Genomic DNA, 17,554 nt, shown 5'->3' with positions numbered 1-17,554 from the left:
AAAACAGGCGCACAAAATGTTATGGATTGTTCTCTGTATAACAGAGTAGATATGTAGATTTAATATAAGCTGTGGTTGAAGTTCGAGTTGTATGCTTATGGTTAGTTACAATCAAATTATTCAAGTTTCTGTTATTGTTAATATAAACTAGGAGACATTCGGTGCAGTGGTGATTTGTTATTGCTTTTAAGCCATAAGTAGTGTGAGAAATCAGGAGACAGAGCAACAAAAAATGTTTGCAAATTCATATCACGTCCTTGTGAGTGCTTGTCATCCCTCACATTATAATTCCTTTTGTCTTTGAAGATAATAGGCCATAAATTGTCCTTGTTTGTGAGCCAACTCCCTGAAAGCTTAGTGTTTATGAGTTTTACCACCGGGTGTCTAATGGCCAAGCACCAGTGCTGTGTCTCTTTAGTGTCCTGTAAAGGTGAATGCCATATCATCTTGTTGTTCAGTGGCCTGAAGATTAAAAACGCTTCTGCTAATTAATATCTCCTCTCAATTTCTTCATCTTGAATTTGCCTTTCTTGCAACCATGCATAAAACTTGCTGTCATTATTTCACTCCTATTTATACTATATACAGTTAAGTCTTTTGATCAATAATAGAAGAACTGGATGTTCTAAATAATAGGAAATGATTTCATATATAGCTTCAATAATAGTTTTATTTTTTAAATGAATGTAGAATAATTACCTATGAAATATAAGATGAAATGGAACACTGCCCTTTATTGCTCTGGGCAGTGACACAGAATGTAGATTAAAAACCTGGATAGAAATGGGAAAAAGAAAAGACAATATTCAGGTATTGTTAGCATAGCATTAAAAGAGAATGACTTGTAGCACTAAGGGAGTTGTATCATCTCCATATTAATGGCCAACTTCCTGAGGGAATAGAGGTGAGGATTTTCAACACTGCAAGGAGAAGAGGGGCATCGAAAGCCCTCTGCAGTGTGAAGGCGAAAGGGGAGTTAAGGGAGTTGGGGTATCAGAAGATACACTTTTAAAAAAGTGTACCATTGATGGTCCTTGAGTTAGCTTAAAGTTAAGGTGAATGGCAGAATGTGGCTGTTCTGTGCAAAGTGACAGTGAAGTTATGCAGCCTAGTTGGCGTGGACAGACTGGATGATATGTTACATTTTTTACAACCGGAGGCCTAAAGCTGCCACGGTTGAGACAGGAACTGTGGTAATGAGGGGGCAGAGGTTCCGGAGATGATGAGGACCCCATGTCAGTCAGTCAGTTTGCGGGGAATTCCCCTCCAAAAACGTTTCAATATTTTAAACATCTTCCACTTCCTTAGATATTGTTTACTGTAACTAGTTAGCTGTACGTTTTTAGAATATGGAGACAAACCAAGGACAAAGCAGATTGATGGCAGCTGTGATTGCACTGGAGATTTCAATGTCAGATGACCTGTTGTGGTTAATTCAGTCTGTGCTGTGTCAGTCACTCTGTCCAGCAGGCATCTTTTTTCCCCCCTTGAAAGCACAACAAGGCTGTGATTGCTCCAGAGACCGGTGCAGTGTGCTGACAGCCCCTTTGCTGCTTGAATAATACAGTCCAGCTATGGGAGGTGAGACAAGGTGCCAAAGTCCAATTCACTTACGGGACTCGACAGCACAAAAGCCTCTGGTTTACGGAAAAGGGGCATGAATTAATAATCACCAAATTGACTCTTAGGTTTTTTTTCTTCACTCCTGCTCTGCCTTATGCTTTCAAACAAAAGCCCACCCTGTGTATCTGTCAGAAGAGGTTTGGTGTGGATGGGGGCCCTGTGTCTAATGACCAGGCAGAATAGGTCAGGGTAACAGACTTCTGAATGGGTCACAAATTGTTAAAGTAATAATCTTGAAGATTTCCATTTAAATAAATGTCTGTTAAGTCACTATCTATTGCCAAATAAGGTAACACAATGATGATTGAGCCTATGGCCACTGATGAAAGCCCTTGCATTTGCAGTGTCGGTGGCGACATTCCCAGGAAAAATCACAAGCAGCTCACAGTTAGTGACGTGTTTTTCATCACCCAGCAGTGGTTGGTCCACCAGAGAGGGTAGGGAGAGCTAACGCAACAGACTTGCTCTTCAACTCACTTGTGTGTGAAGCAGCATACTGTTTTTTTCGGTCTCTGCTAGCGTTGTGAGTAAATGGTTACTGACGTCACACAGGCGACACTGTTTGGATCTCTGGGAAGTGAAGTCCAAAAACACACCTGCAATTACTGCTTATAATTGCTGCCAAAGTGAACGAAACGGAGATCTTCAAGATTGTAACTTTAATTTAACCAACCACGTAGGTTTATATACAGAAATATACTGTATGTTTATACTGTACTGTAAATGTACTGAAGTAACCTTAGACAGTTAAAACCAAAGTGCACCTCTATTTTTCACATTTGAAGTATATCTCACCCATGACGGTCCTTTTCTGTTCTTTCTTGAAAGCATGTGTGCTCTTGGAAAAGTCCTATATCCTTCTCCATCAGGACCCAATGTTGTGGTCATTGGTTCTGATCACTTGTTCATATCATAGATCCGCTTGTCTCACATGTGCACACCTATGCTCAGATACCAGTGTCCAACTGTTTTTATCTCTATTTCATTCCCAGTTTTACAATGTTTCGGTCATTTTTTTCCATCACCCCATCAAACAGGATACAGTAGTTGGATGTTAGTCATGGTGCTGGTGATGGTGTTGGGGTGTAGGATTCTTAAGAGAAAGTGATTGATCAGATTTATGGAGTCTTAATTGGCCGTGACAAGAGACTGCATCTGAGTAAGTCCTTCATCTGTCCCCCTCTCTTTCACTTTCTCTCTCCATCTCTCTCTCTATCACACACATAAATACACCCTGAGATAGACTGCCTGTTTGGGCCCTTCTCTGCAGCTCTCCAGTCCCTTAGCATAAACAGCCACTTGTTTCACCTCTCTGGTGCTAATTGAGTAATTGTGGAAGTGGCATATACTTGTAATCAATTATGTTTATCCTCTTAATCATGAGGCTGAGAGGATACTTGTGTCTACTTAATTCATGCTTACTTCCTGTACTGTATGTATGCATTTCACAGCTATGGCACATTCCCTGTGTTACCTGCTCTTATGCACACATTAAAATAGTCTTAAAATTTATTTTTTACACCGTATCCCTCCCTCAGTTACAAAAGTCGTTAATGTCATTTTCATATATGTAAGTTATATTAGCTGTTATACTATTTTAACAGCCTGATATTAATTTTTCACAGTGTTGGATGTGGAGCTCTGTTTGGTTCTTCTGCTCTTCTTCTTCTTGTCCCAAGACTAAGAGACCTATTTTTTGTCTTACCTTCTATCTTTGAGGACTATAGTTTGCTTTGTATACTGTAGTGTTATTAAGCAGCTGATGGAGTGAGGAAAGGCCAAGGTGCAGAGATGCAACTATGATGTGCAATGCAATGGAAAAACTGAAAGAGCAATGAGTTTTAAAGGAATAGGTATTATAATTATCAAACTGAATTAGAATCCCCAAACTTAAGAGTACGTATATATTGTCATGATTTTCCTATTTAGAATAGAAATCAAAAGATCAACCAAATTGTTAAAATGTGAAAGTGTCCACACAAGACTGCCCTTGTTTTCCCTGAGAGATGAGTTAAGGGGAAGTAGGAGTGGACTGAAGTAGAGTTGAGGAGGAGGAGGAATTGGCGAGGACAGTGCCATGACTGAGAGGTTAATGTCAGGGAATGGGAGGTTCCTTTTGTTTAACATTCCCTTTGTTTATTGGCGGATGTGTTTAATAGGATTGACTGTGACTGGACCCTAATAGGGCCTCCCTGACTGATCCCGGTGTCTCTGGGAGATCTCGCAGGCTGCTCTGTCCAAAGCCAGGTCCCCCACTGGGTAATCAGCTCAACTGCCCTCGTCCTGATTGGAGCTGACATTTTAATGTCTGGAGCAGGAGCGTGGTCAGCCCCGCTTAACCTGACCCCCCGCCAAACCACCCCTCCCCTACCAATGCCCTCTGTTCTCAATTTGCCCTTCCAGGACTGTACAAATCAGGCAAAATTTAACTCTTTATGGGCTTGTTAGGGGTTAGCAAGATACCTCCTTAAGTTTCACAGTGAATTCTTTACACAGGTGACAAAGCGTTGCAGCTCCCCCATGCAGGCTCCATGTGGATTTAGCTCCGCTCGAGCCCGAGCTTAACTGAGTGCTCAACTGTGATGCCTCTCTGTGTGCCACCTCTAGTTTCTCTTTCTCTCTTTCTTTATAAAGTGGAGTAGTTTTAAAGTGGTTTGCAGGGGCTCTTGTGTGAGGCCTTGCTCCGCAGTCATGGAAAGGAAAAGACTTTCTATTTTGTTAATATTGGCTTTGTATGCATTAAAAAGGTTAGCCATATGATCAGGGTTGTGAGCTAGCAAAACACTTCAAGTCCCAATGGCATGTTTTAATGTCTTGAAAATCTTTGAGTAAAATGAAAGCTTGTAGTTGTATGCTACCAACATTCAAGGAAGCATTGAGTTTTGCACAGAGGTTTAAAAAGAGGTTGGAGAAGGCTTAACTGGTTACAGAAATACCAGTGAAACAGATAATTTCACTGGCATTCACTTGCTTGTGGAAACAAAGAGCAAAGGGATTTCTGAAGCAGTGTCAAACTGTAGTCACTGCTTGACAAAAATATTCTTTTCTTGATCCTTTTAAAATGGCCTGATTCCCTTAGTTTAATGAATACAATTTTAACAAGGAACTAACCAATGACTATTGGTTATAGATCCAAAATCTGAATTTTATCTTCTTCCTAAGCTGGTCTCCATCGTCCTCAGGAATCCTTGTAGACAATTCTATGTGTATTGTGTGTAGACAATTACCTTCTTGTATATAGCTTGTACAGTAAAATGTAAAAAGACTTGGTTGAAGACCTTTGTGTTAAATTTGGTGTGATATATTTCCTTTGTAATATACTTGTATCACAACATCAGGACCACTTTCAAACAAACAACATTCTAGCGCTATAGACTGTAGAAAATACAAGAAAATACTGTGCATTAACTGACTAAAAACATTGAAATACCCGTTAAATATATAACAGGTAAAGACTATCTGACTAAAAGTGATTACAGAAACAAGTCATGTTTAAAGCAGAGATTTAGACTGTGGATCTCTCACCATCCATACTGTATGATGAGGTCGCAAGATGTTTGTGTACCATGTCTCAAGTTTAGAAACTCATGTGGACTGAAAATATGTGGTGGTGTGAAACCTAAAGCTGCACCCTGTGGTAAATTAATATTTGTATTAGCTATTTATGGTGTTGTATGTTACCCTGACAACCCAACATTGAAAGGGACAGCCTATCAGAGCATGTTGGCTGTGGGTCCTTCTGCAGCAGCATGAGAAGAAGAGTAAAAAGTGTGTGGTATTTTTATATGAGGAAACAAGAGTTGTATTACAACACCTTTTCTTCCCAATTCCCATTAAATGCAGTTATATCACATTTAAGAAAGACAGTCCAAAGCCCTTTATCCACAGTTATTGATTGACCTGTTCCCAGGCTGCCAAGTCCTCACCTTGTCTTGACATGCCTGCTCTTCTCCCTTTATCCCTCCCTGTTTGTGTGCATGTGTGTCTGCGTGAATATGTGTATGTTCAGAAGTGTCCTGCCACTTGGAACGGCACCAGTCAGATTCCCCGATCCCTTCCAAAAGGCCCTCTTCACGCTCAGAGACCTCTGAGAGCCCGCTCTCCTCAAAGCGTCCCAGGACATCTGAAAAGAGGGCTGCAGAGCAGGTGAGTGTTACTGTACAAACCACAGAATTTTGTTACCATTGATGCATTCAGATATTCATAAAACTCTGTTTCTCAAACTCTTTGAATTAGGGATTCGGATGGTTAACTCATCCTCAATTACCAAGACCTCATTATAAGCCTAAAACTTACACATCAATTAAAAGAAGAAATGTAAAAATGTACTATTAATAATTTTTAGTTAGTTATCCCACTGACCCTTTTTATACTATGCAGGGTTTTTTTCAAATCTACTCAGAATTATTTTAGCCTTTCTGCTGCAGTTGCACTGCTAATTGTGTATAAGGTGGAAAATCAATATAGTATTTGACAGATGAGAGCACTTTGAAGTGGGTGCCAAGACTCAGTGGTGCTCAGTATTACACACTTGTCTGTGATCAGAGGAATCTGCCTGCTTGAGGGAAGGGTGCCCCACTCTTCTCCCTGATCTACAGCTCCTCTTCTCTCACAAAGCCATTTCACCCTATTAACCCTCTGTGGATCTGTTTTTTCCCATTCTTTCTCTGTTTCTCTGTTCCTGTATCTACTTTCAACCAGATGTACCAGTGCCCCTACTGCAAGTTCACCAACACTGACCTGAATCGTCTCAGAATGCACGTGATGACACAGCACTCTGTCCAGCCCATGTTACGCTGCCCATTATGCCAGGACATGCTCAACAACAAGATCCATCTGCAGTTCCACCTCACACACCTGCACAGTGTAGCGCCTGACTGCGTTGATAAGCTTATCGCCACAGTAAGTCTTGTTCTGTGTGTATTTTGTCGTTGGAAAAGTTTTCAGTTTTTTTTTTTTTTTTCATTTTTCAGCCAACAATGCTTTTGAATCTTTTTCCTTACCTAGGTAATGTGAAGTTGTCTCTTGTTTTGTTAAATTGACATGTATTAGCTTGGCATGGCAAGTACATATTGTTTATTCTGGTCATCCAGTGCCATAGCAAATATAATGCATAAGTACTTACAGTAATACATTATCTTAAGTTTATATATATCAGGGAATGCAGAAGAGAAAAGCACAAGAGATTAACAAATGGATGGCCTTGTCACCTGGGTAAGCTTTGTTGTATACGTAGCGCCAATGTAAGTTCTTATTCCAATTTGTCTGTCTACTCTGTCCCATTTTGTGTCCGTCATTATCTCCACAATCATTTATATTTTGTGTTAGAGGCAAGGAGACCACAACCAGTCCGCGCTGTGCTGAGTTTTATAGGCCCAACATATTGCTACTTATACACATTACAGCCAGCCAGATTGCAGGCAGTGGGTCAGGTCAAGGACCACTGTAAGGATTCAGCAATGCCAAGAAGATGAGTCACTCTCTCTTATTCAATCCCTCACCCTGGAGTGGCTGCCTTGCTGTGCGAACAATTGTTATTCCTGTCTTCCTTCCTCTAAATTGCCATCATTTATTCCTTTATCAAACACAAAGAATGCTGTTAATTGTGAAATGGCTGCAGGCAACCCCATTGGCTCATTGGAAATGATTGGGCCTTGTTAAGATGCATATTTTTTCTGTTCTTTTTCATTGTCTTAATGCGCCTTTCATCAGAGCCTTTTTTCAGCCCTCGTCTCAGTCTTTTGGGGGAGGGGAACTCATAATCTGTTTTTGAAATTTTTTTTAATGATTTCAAGATAAGGAGGTCTCTTAGCTCCCAGTTCACATTCAGTTGACATTCTTACAATGTCTATGATCACCTGTGTGCTAGTCAAAACAAAGCCTTTTATTATGAATATGTTAAAATAATTATGACAGAGATGAATGAAAATTTAATTTCCAAAACAACAAACAAGAAACAGTTTCCCCTCTTTAAGAAATTCAAGTGGAGGCAATAGAAATGTTATTATTCACTACTGACTACTGATTTAGCCAAAATCAAATCACATATAAATATTACATGCATAGACTGTGTTGAAAACACACTGTATTTTAAAATATTATATCAATACTCAGCTGCACTACAAAAAATAAGATATACAATTTGTAGTGTTTGTAGCATAGTCATGTGGTCTTTGACTCTCAAGTCCTGAAGTTAGATTTATATCAGCTGCAGTGCACTGGTGGACCCTTTTCTACTGAGATAGGATACTCTCCTTGCTTCCTTTAATGTTCATCAAGAGGAAATAAAATTTTATTTGCCCTGTTTTCTTGTAAATCACTGAGCAAATCTTTGTTCTGTTCCACCCTGTGAAGTTAAATAGCTTGCTGGACAATCACCGAGTAAAACATTGCTCTGTCTGCTGCCTGGCCATCTTCATCCCCCATCTAGAAAGTAAATGGCAAGCACATTAGTATGGTAGACGGCAATATTTATTTCTTTTATAGAGGTAGTAATGTACTGAACCACTACAAGAGGACCGTGACAGAACAGCAGTAATATAACACACATTAAAGCCAGCACCTTTTTATAACTGGTGAATGCAGATGGAAAGGTCCTTTTCCTTTCCACATGTCTAAGGAGAGGAGCATAATTAATTCTGAAATAGGTGACTTTTATTTCTTGCCAAGCATGCATAATGATGCGTTCACTCTCCCACCCTTCATCCACCTATCGTCTTTGCACTCCCTCCTCCCTCCTTTCGTTCCCACCCCATGTCTCTCTTGCCTCTTTGTCTCAAACACAGTACATATGTATAGTACTGTATATATATATATATATATATATATATATATATATATATATATATATATATATATATTAACATACTGTATATATCCTCAAGTCCTCCCTCTCTCCCCCTATGTTTCATTTTCATTTTCTGTCTGTGTAAGATAGGGGTAATGAAAATAATTGTGCTTCATTAATTCTGGGTCTGGCTGGATGATAGCCATTTTGAACTATGTTTGCCAATTAGGCGGTCCAAATTAAAAGTGACCTTGGGATACTCTGCTCTTTCCTCTAATCGGCTAATGAAGCAGTTGTCTAGAAACAGTCCACTTTGTAATGTAAATCATCAATTTTTTGTGTTTTATGACTTTTCATGTTGGTTGCATTAATTCTCTACTTTTAATTTTAAAGAGTAGGAGAGATGTAACAAAAACACAGAAGAAAAATACTGGATGTGTTTTGATGAATTTGTGGCCACACTAATCATAGTGTTGGTCTTAGTGATGGGAAGAGTTAACTGTTATGATAAACCTTGAAACCTCTCTTGCTTACGAATGATTCTGCTCCATTTGGATTTAGCCTGTATGCTATATGACATGCTAAAATATCCTCAGCTGTGCCTCTCTGCTTTTTAAGACTATTTTTTATGGCATTTTTTCCCTTAATTAGAGAATTTAGAGTGTTGAGTGACAGGAGTAATGGGAAGAATGCATGGGGAGAAACAGAATAAAGACATGTGACAAAGGTCCCCATCCAGAATTGAACCAGGGACATCACACTAAAAGTGGAAGTGACTGAGACTGCAGGCCCACCAGGATGCATTCTTTAAGATTGTTTTTCCCTTTTGTTTCTCTCATTTGAGACACCTTTATTTGATATTACTTAAGAGAACTACCAGGATAACCACAATAAGTCTTTAGGTTAAGACTGAAGTGTGACGAGCGTCTTAAAATTGAGGTTCAAGCGTCTTAAAATTGAGGTTCAGCAGCGAAACAGAAGGGAAAAGAGGAGGGATGTGGGTAGTGTGAATTGAAATGCAGCATGTAGGGCGAAGCTGATTACTCTGTTTGTGAAGTTAATTGAAGGAAGGTGAAAAAGACAGGACCTCATCTTCCAACCTCTTCCAGTTTCAGCTGATGATTATTGTTAAATAGGTATCTGTTAATGAATGATTTTGATGAATTATCAGGTTTTGGGGGTGAAATGAGGGTATCAGAGGGAGAAATAGGAAGACAGTTGGGTGAAAGCAGCAGGAATAAACAGAGGTTGCTGTCTTTCACACATGATTGACTTCAACCTTTTGAGAGCGGGCAGAACCTGGGTTTCTCTCTGTACTTTTTCAATCAATACTTACTCGTCTTTGAAATGTTCCAATTAGAAAAGTAGGTGGAAAAAACATTTTTTTCTAATTTAAAATGCCCACCTTTTTATCAACAATGAAATTGTTTTTCTTTTGATTCTATTGTTTTTTATAAAGGAATAAACAGTCTAATTTTCAAGTCTTCTTAAATGGAATCATTTTTTATTAAACTGACACAACTGTTCTACTGTGAATTCAGAAGCAAGCTTTTAATTGTAAGATGGCTGGATGCAGTTTTTCTACTTTTACCTAATACAGTAGTTGTTTCTTCAAGAACATTTTTAAAAAGGCACGTGACAAAGTACAGGCTTGTGAGACTTTACATTTTGTAAATGACAAACAAAGTAAAAAGAATGGTTGTGACTGTGTGTATTCATGTGTACACAGACAGTTACTCAGTGATTAATATGAAAACAGTAACATTCAAGTGTATGAGGATCTCAGTATTGACTCATTGGTATCTCTTAATTTTTTTGTGTTTGGTGTCAGTTATCCTCAGTGCAATGTAAAAATGTAATAGTCAGTATTGATCTGTCTTACCCCTTGCTGGTAAAATACAAAGAGATGATTAATACTAGAATTACTTTGTGTTTTGTTTTTCCAGGTGACAGCAACTGATGTACTGCCAGCAAGCATGTTCATACCAGTACCTGGTCCAGACAGAGAGTCCCAGAACACCCCTCATGCCACAGCCAACTCGAACTCTGAAGATACAAAGAAGCAAGTTGGTCAGTATCTGACTGTGTTAGAAATTTGGGAGTTATTTAGAGTAGGTCTCTTTTTTCATATATAAAATTCTTCTAAAATGTTCTTGGAAGTTAGAAAGTATATAAATAAATAAATTACAGTAATTTCACTTATGTGTTCTGTCATGAGCATATTATCATTGGGTCATCATGGTTGAATGTATTACTTTATAACTATGCAAGCACACACTGGTGCAATGTGAAGTCACTTAGTTTTTACTTATACTTTAAGTAAAGAATCATTATTCAGGTATTGTTGGTCATTTTAGTTTTACAAAAGCATTGTGTTGGTAATGGTTTCATTACATTTTTCATAGACAGTGGGCCTCATGATTGAATGTTTTCTTATTTTTGTCTTATATTTGTTCTGATGAATGCCACCTGTTCATGAGGAGGTGCGCGTTCGTGAGATGTGAGCATAATCTAAGCCCCTAAAATTGCCATATAAGGCTCCATATTCTGCTTTGTTTGTGGGCAAGTTTCATTCACAAAAGTTCCCAAAGAGTAAAAACACTGCACTGCAGAAAACTGATGAATGCCACAAATGTTCTTAAACCACTCATATGTGCATTTTAAGAACAAATCTGTCTGTACGAATGCTTCTTGCATGAGGCCCAATGTACTTCTCCATGCTAAAGCATTCGTTCACAACAAGACAATATGAATAATGGTTGGTATTCACAGGCCTTATAGTTAGTCATTGCTTTTTCATGTTAACACAATGAGTGCTTTAATGTCCTCATAGATATTACTGTGGAAAATATTAAACTTTGCAAATGCAGGCACCTGATGAATTGCTCTCTTCTTTTGGTTTATTTTTTCACAGATGTATCAGATGCTGACCCAGAGAAGGGGGTGTCACTCCCTACAGAAATGGCTGAAGCTCGCAAGTCACCTCTTGAAGATCAACAAACGGAGAGGGATGATTCCACAGGATTCCTGTGCTGGAAGAAGGGCTGCAACCAAGTGTTCAAGTCCTCCAACTCCCTCCAGATGCACTTCAATGAAGTTCACAACAAAAGGCCCCAGTTGCCTGTTTCAGATCGCCATGTCTACAAGTACCGTTGTAACCAATGCAGCTTGGCCTTCAAGACTGTGGAGAAACTACAGCTCCATTCACAGTACCATGTGATCAGAGCAGCCACCATGTGCTGCCTCTGCCAGCGAAGCTTCAGAACACTACAGGCCTTGAAGAAACATTTGGAAACCAGCCACCTGGAGCTGAGTGAAGCTGATATCCAGCAGCTGTACGGTGGCTTATTGATGAATGGTGACATTATGGTCATGGGTGATCCATCCCTCAGTGAGGAGCATGGAAGTCTGGGAGAAGATGACAAAGAGGGAGATGAGAGTGACCCAGAGGAAAAACAAAGCCCAACAGGTAGTGACTCTGGCTCACTGCAGGAAGATTCTGGATCTGAACCTAAACGTGCTTTGCCATTTAGAAAGGGCCCCAACTTTACTATGGAGAAGTTCTTGGATCCATCTCGTCCTTTCAAGTGCACTGTATGCAAAGAGTCTTTTACACAGAAGAACATTCTTCTGGTTCACTATAACTCTGTCTCCCACCTGCACAAGGTTAAGAGGGCTCTTCAGGAGTCAACTACTGGTCAGCCTGAGCCTACCAGCAGCCCTGACAACAAGCCATTCAAGTGCAGCACTTGTAACGTGGCATATAGCCAGAGTTCTACTTTGGAGATTCACATGCGCTCTGTTCTACATCAGACCAAAGCTAGGGCAGCCAAACTTGAAGCCGCAGGAGGGATCACTAGCTCTGCAAGTGCTACTGGTACAAGTGGTGGAGGGTCCAGCATCAGCACTTCAACATCGAGTCCAAGCCCAGCCAGCAACTCAACTACTAGCTCTACCAACCACAGTTCTTCTGGGTCTCAAACAGCTCAGAATATTCTTGGAGGAAACCACATGAGCCAGACCCATAGCATCGAAAGCCTGGGGAATTCTTCAGTGAGCTGCCATTCCTCACCATCTGAGAACCATGAAGTAAAAAAGTCTAAATTTACAGACATGCTGTCTGCTAGAGGGCAACAACAGCAGCTTCAACAACAACAGCAATTGGCACAGGCTCAAGCCCAAGCCCAAGCCCAACTTCAGCAAGAGCTCCAACAGCAAGCTGCTCTTTTACAATCACAGCTATTCAACCCAGCACTTCTGCAGCACTTCCCAATGACAACAGATGCACTTCTCCCCCTGCAACAGCAGCAGTTGCTATTTCCTTTCTACATCCCTGGAGCAGAATTTCAGTTGAACCCAGAGATCAGCATCAGTAACTCAGCACTTGGTCTAGCAGGATCCACCTCCTCACTGCTGGAAGATCTAAAAAACTCAGCCCAGCAGGCCCAGCAGAGCTGCTTGCAGCAGCAACTGATGCATCACCACCTTCAACAGCAACATCAACAACAACAGCAGCAACAACAGCAGCAGCAACAGCAGCAGTCTCACTCACAGGCTCAGGGGCAGATGGCATTGTTGCAGCAGAGTGCATCTCTCCTCCAGCAGGTTGAAAAAAAGAAGCATCAATCCTCTCAGAATGAGAAAGACAGAGAAATACAAAGAGAGAAGGACACAACTGAAAAAAATGAGGAATATGTTAACAAAGATTCTACAGACATCAAGCCAAAAGAAAAGAAGGACATCCAGCATATTTCAATAAATATAAACCACGATACTGGCTTACCTCCACCAAGGATTGCTTCAGATGCTCGTGGAAATGCAACCAAAGCCCTGCTGGAAAATTTTGGGTTTGAGTTAGTGATTCAGTACAATGAAAATAAACAGAAAGCTCAGAAAAAGACAGCTGGACCTACAGGATCAAGTGGTCCAGGTGGGATAACAAGAGTGGTGGACCCCATTGAGGGATTAGAGAAACTGGAATGTGAAGCCTGTGGCAAGCTGTTTTCAAACATACTGATTCTAAAGAGTCACCAGGAGCATATCCACCAGGCCTTTTTTCCATTTCGATCCCTTGAGAGATTTGCCAAGGAATACAGAGAGCATTATGATAAACTCTATCCACTGAGGCCCCCTACACCAGAGGCTGCTGTGGCTCCTCCACCGCCTCCTCCTCCGCCCCCACCTCCTCCTCCTCCACCCCAAAGAGCTCCCACACCAAATATTCCTGTCTCTGCTGCCTCACTCACACCTCCAACTGTATCTACTCCACAGCCACCAGTTCCAATGGCACAAATTCCCATGCCAATGGATTTGCCCCTCTTTTCGCCACTCATGATGCAGCCCATGTCTCTCCAGTCCTTGCCCACTCAGCTGCCTCCCCAGTTGCCGTCTGTTGAGCCAAGCCTGGCCTCAGACCTGGCTCAGCTCTATCAACAACAGCTCACACCAGCCATGCTACAGCAGCAGAATAAGAGGCCACGGACACGCATCACTGATGACCAGCTGAGGGTCCTGCGACAGTACTTTGATATCAACAATTCACCAAATGAGGAACAGATTAAAGAGATGGCAGACAAGTCAGGGCTGCAGCAAAAAGTCATAAAGCACTGGTTCAGGAACACTCTTTTCAAAGAGCGACAGCGCAACAAAGACTCACCATACAATTTCAATAACCCACCAACAACAACCCTAGAAGACACCAAAATTGACTCTAAACCTCCTTCCCCTGAACCTCAGAAACAAGATTTTTATGGAAGCAAGAGATCATCCAGAACTAGGTTTACTGACTACCAGCTAAGAGTGCTACAAGACTTCTTTGATGCCAATGCTTATCCTAAAGATGATGAATTTGAACAGCTCTCCAACCTTCTGAGCCTCCCCACTCGTGTTATTGTTGTGTGGTTCCAAAATGCTCGTCAGAAGGCAAGGAAGAATTATGAAAACCAGGGTGAAGGGGGAAAAGAAGGTGAAAGGCGAGAATTGTCAAATGACCGCTATATCCGTACCTCAAATCTGAACTACCAGTGCAAAAAATGCAGTCTGGTTTTCCAGCGTATATTTGATCTAATAAAACATCAAAAGAAGCTGTGTTACAAAGATGAAGACGAGGATGGACAGTATGACAGCCAAAATGAGGATTCACTGGATCTTTCAAATGAATGTTATACTCCCTCTGGGTCTTCCTGTCACACCCCAATGCCCTCCTCTTCAAGTCTTTGCCCACTTCCACCCTCCACTTCAGCATTCTCACACCTCCCAGCCAATGAAAAAGAGGAGGCATCACCAGCAACCACCTCAAACCTCTATGATGAGAAGCCCAAGCAGCTACCAGAAATTTCTGCTGATCCACGAGAAAACCAAACCTCTATTAAGCAGGAAATTGTGCATCAACCCCAATCTGAGGCACAACACCATAAACCTCAGAGAGAAGAGAAGATTCAAACAATCTCCAAGCCCATCAAACATTCATCTCCTTCCTTCTCTCAGCAACAACAGCAGTGTGGTCCCTCAGCCTCTCAGACAAGCCAGGCCCCATCTCAAAGCTCCCACATGAGCCTCAATGCACACCTGACCTCTGCTACACAACAGGCACAGCAGATGATCCCATACCAGTGTGAGCAGTGCAAGATTGGCTTCCCCTCTTTTGAGCACTGGCAGGAACACCAGCAATTACACTTCCTCTCTGTGCAAAATCAATTCATCCACCCTCAATTTCTTGACCGTCCAATTGACATGCCTTTCATGCTATTTGATCCCAGCAATCCTCTCCTGGCAAGTCAGTTACTCTCTGGGGCAATGCCACAGATTCCCAGCAGTTCTGCCACCTCTCCGTCCACTCCCACCTCCACCATGAACTCCCTGAAGAGGAAGTTGGAGGAGAAAGCTGGCACTAGCCCAGGAGAGAATGACAGCACAAATAGCGGAGAGGAGCCACAGAGAGACAAGAGGCTTAGAACCACCATCACACCTGAGCAATTAGAGATCCTTTATCAGAAGTATTTATTAGATTCAAATCCTACACGTAAAATGCTTGACCACATTGCTCATGAGGTAGGATTAAAAAAGAGAGTAGTGCAAGTCTGGTTCCAAAACACAAGAGCTAGAGAGAGAAAAGGCCAGTTTAGAGCAGTAGGGCCAGCTCAAGCTCATCGTAGATGCCCATTTTGTAGAGCTCTTTTTAAAGCAAAAACTGCCCTTGAGGCACACATTCGCTCTCGTCACTGGCATGAAGCCAAACGTGCTGGCTATAATTTAACTCTCACTGGTATGTTACCTGAACCGGAGGGGATGCAAATAAAAATGGATGTTCTAGATACATCAAGCTACTCCCAACTGGCCCCTACAAACAGTGATGGACAAAGCTCTTCCATGTCACCAGTGAATAGAGGCATGGATTTGTCTCCCAGGGCTCTACTGAGCCCTTCATCCATTAAAGTTGAGGGAATGGAAGATTTTGAGAGTGCAGCTATGTCCTCTGTGAACCTCAGCTTTGATCCAAGCAAACTTGATAATGACGACTGCTCTTCTGTGAATACAGCCATCACAGACACAACCACAGGTGATGAGGCCAATGTGGATAATGACAGTGCTGATGCGAAGCACAGCCAAAGTAGTGGTGATTACCTGTCTAAGTCTGGGGGCACTGTCCCCATCCTTGAAAATGATGACCAGATGTCCTCAGGGCTGGTAAGCCCTGCAACAAGCTATTATGCGAAGGACTATGAAAATGAAAATATAATTGACCACAGTGAGACATCCAGTCTGGCTGACCCCTGCTCACCAAGTCCTGGAGCTTCAGGTAGCAGGAGCATTGACAGCGGAGATCGTCCTGGCCAAAAGCGCTTCCGAACCCAGATGACTAACCTCCAGCTGAAAGTGTTGAAATCCTGTTTTAACGACTACAGGACTCCCACTATGCTGGAGTGTGAGGTACTTGGCAACGACATTGGACTTCCAAAGAGAGTGGTTCAGGTGTGGTTTCAAAATGCCCGTGCCAAGGAGAAAAAGGCAAAGCTCAACATGGCCAAGCACTTTGGAATAAATCAGACGTCCTACGAGGGGCCGAAGACCGAATGCACTTTGTGTGGTGTCAAGTACAGTGCTCGCCTCTCTGTTCGTGATCACATTTTCTCCCAGCAACACATCTCTAAGGTGAAGGAAACCATTGGCAGCCAGATCGATAAGGAAAAAGAATACTTTGACCCAGCCACTGTCCGCCAACTTATGGCCCAGCAAGAGATGGACCGCATTAAGAAGGCCAATGAAGTTTTAGGACTGGCACAGCAGCAGGCCATGCAGCAGCAGGGGATGTTTGATAATCCTGCAATGCAGGCGCTGAATCTCCAGTCAGCCTATCCAAATCTGCAAGGCATCCCACCTGTCCTTTTGCCAGGGGTTGGCAGCCCCTCTCTTTCCAGCTTTAACTCATCTAATTCAGGTATGTCATCATTTGGTATTCATTCACTGATATACAGCTAAAACTCGAGTTTCAGATGGGCTTTTCAACTAAATTGTAACTAATCTACACAATTATCAGCCTTTATTACAGTAAACATACTGTAATTATATATTGTAATTAAAGGGTTAGTTCATACTTTTTGAAGTAGGGTTGTATGAGGTAGTTATCCATAATCAGTGTATTACCTTCAGTAGATGGTGGTTGGCACACTCCCAATTTGGAGAAGCAGATAGGAGAATCGACAAGGAAGCTAAGAAATGTACTGCTGTGCAATGGGGCAGCAGCAAAACATATTTTAGCCACCTAAAAAAGGCCCACCTAAAAAAAAAAAAAAAAAAAAAATCAATATTAGTTTAAGTGTACACTATATTTAGAATATTTTCACCGCTTTTCCTTGCCGTCAGACAGCACCCTTCCTCTGGCACTACATTTTCTCAACCATAGAATTTCCGTATTCCTATGCATGTCGCGTACTGTATTACGCTGCAAATCAGCTGCCTGCTTCTCTAAACTGGGGGCGTGCCAAATGCTATCTACCATGGGTAATACACTGTCTATGAATAAGTACCTCATACAACCCCACTTAAAAAAATAGGAACTAACCCTTTAACTGTGAAATCTAGTAATAACAGTACAGCACTAGAATACAATATTTCTACTCTTTTTAAAATAATTTCTCCTCCTAT

At 41.5% G+C, this 17,554-nt stretch overlaps 1 protein-coding gene across 5 annotated transcripts in view; it reads left to right on the top strand.

The window, feature by feature from the left end:
• Positions 1–17,554, top strand: part of zfhx3b (zinc finger homeobox 3b) — a 346,552-nt gene that overhangs the window by 321,287 nt on the left and 7,711 nt on the right. For all 5 annotated transcript variants that reach the window (XM_067589268.1, XM_067589255.1, XM_067589264.1 and 2 more), the window contains 4 exons: positions 5,633–5,769; positions 6,325–6,525; positions 10,357–10,480; positions 11,325–16,847. In XM_067589268.1, coding sequence (XP_067445369.1) covers positions 5,633–5,769; positions 6,325–6,525; positions 10,357–10,480; positions 11,325–16,847 — 5,985 coding nt within the window. The remainder of the gene's footprint in view (positions 1–5,632; positions 5,770–6,324; positions 6,526–10,356; positions 10,481–11,324; positions 16,848–17,554) is intronic.

This window comes from Thunnus thynnus, chromosome 1 (genome assembly GCF_963924715.1).
Source record: "Thunnus thynnus chromosome 1, fThuThy2.1, whole genome shotgun sequence".
NCBI classification, from domain to species: Eukaryota; Metazoa; Chordata; class Actinopteri; order Scombriformes; family Scombridae; genus Thunnus; species Thunnus thynnus.
The sequence above is the reverse complement of the archived record's forward strand: the minus strand, read 5'-3'. Positions and strand labels throughout refer to the sequence as shown.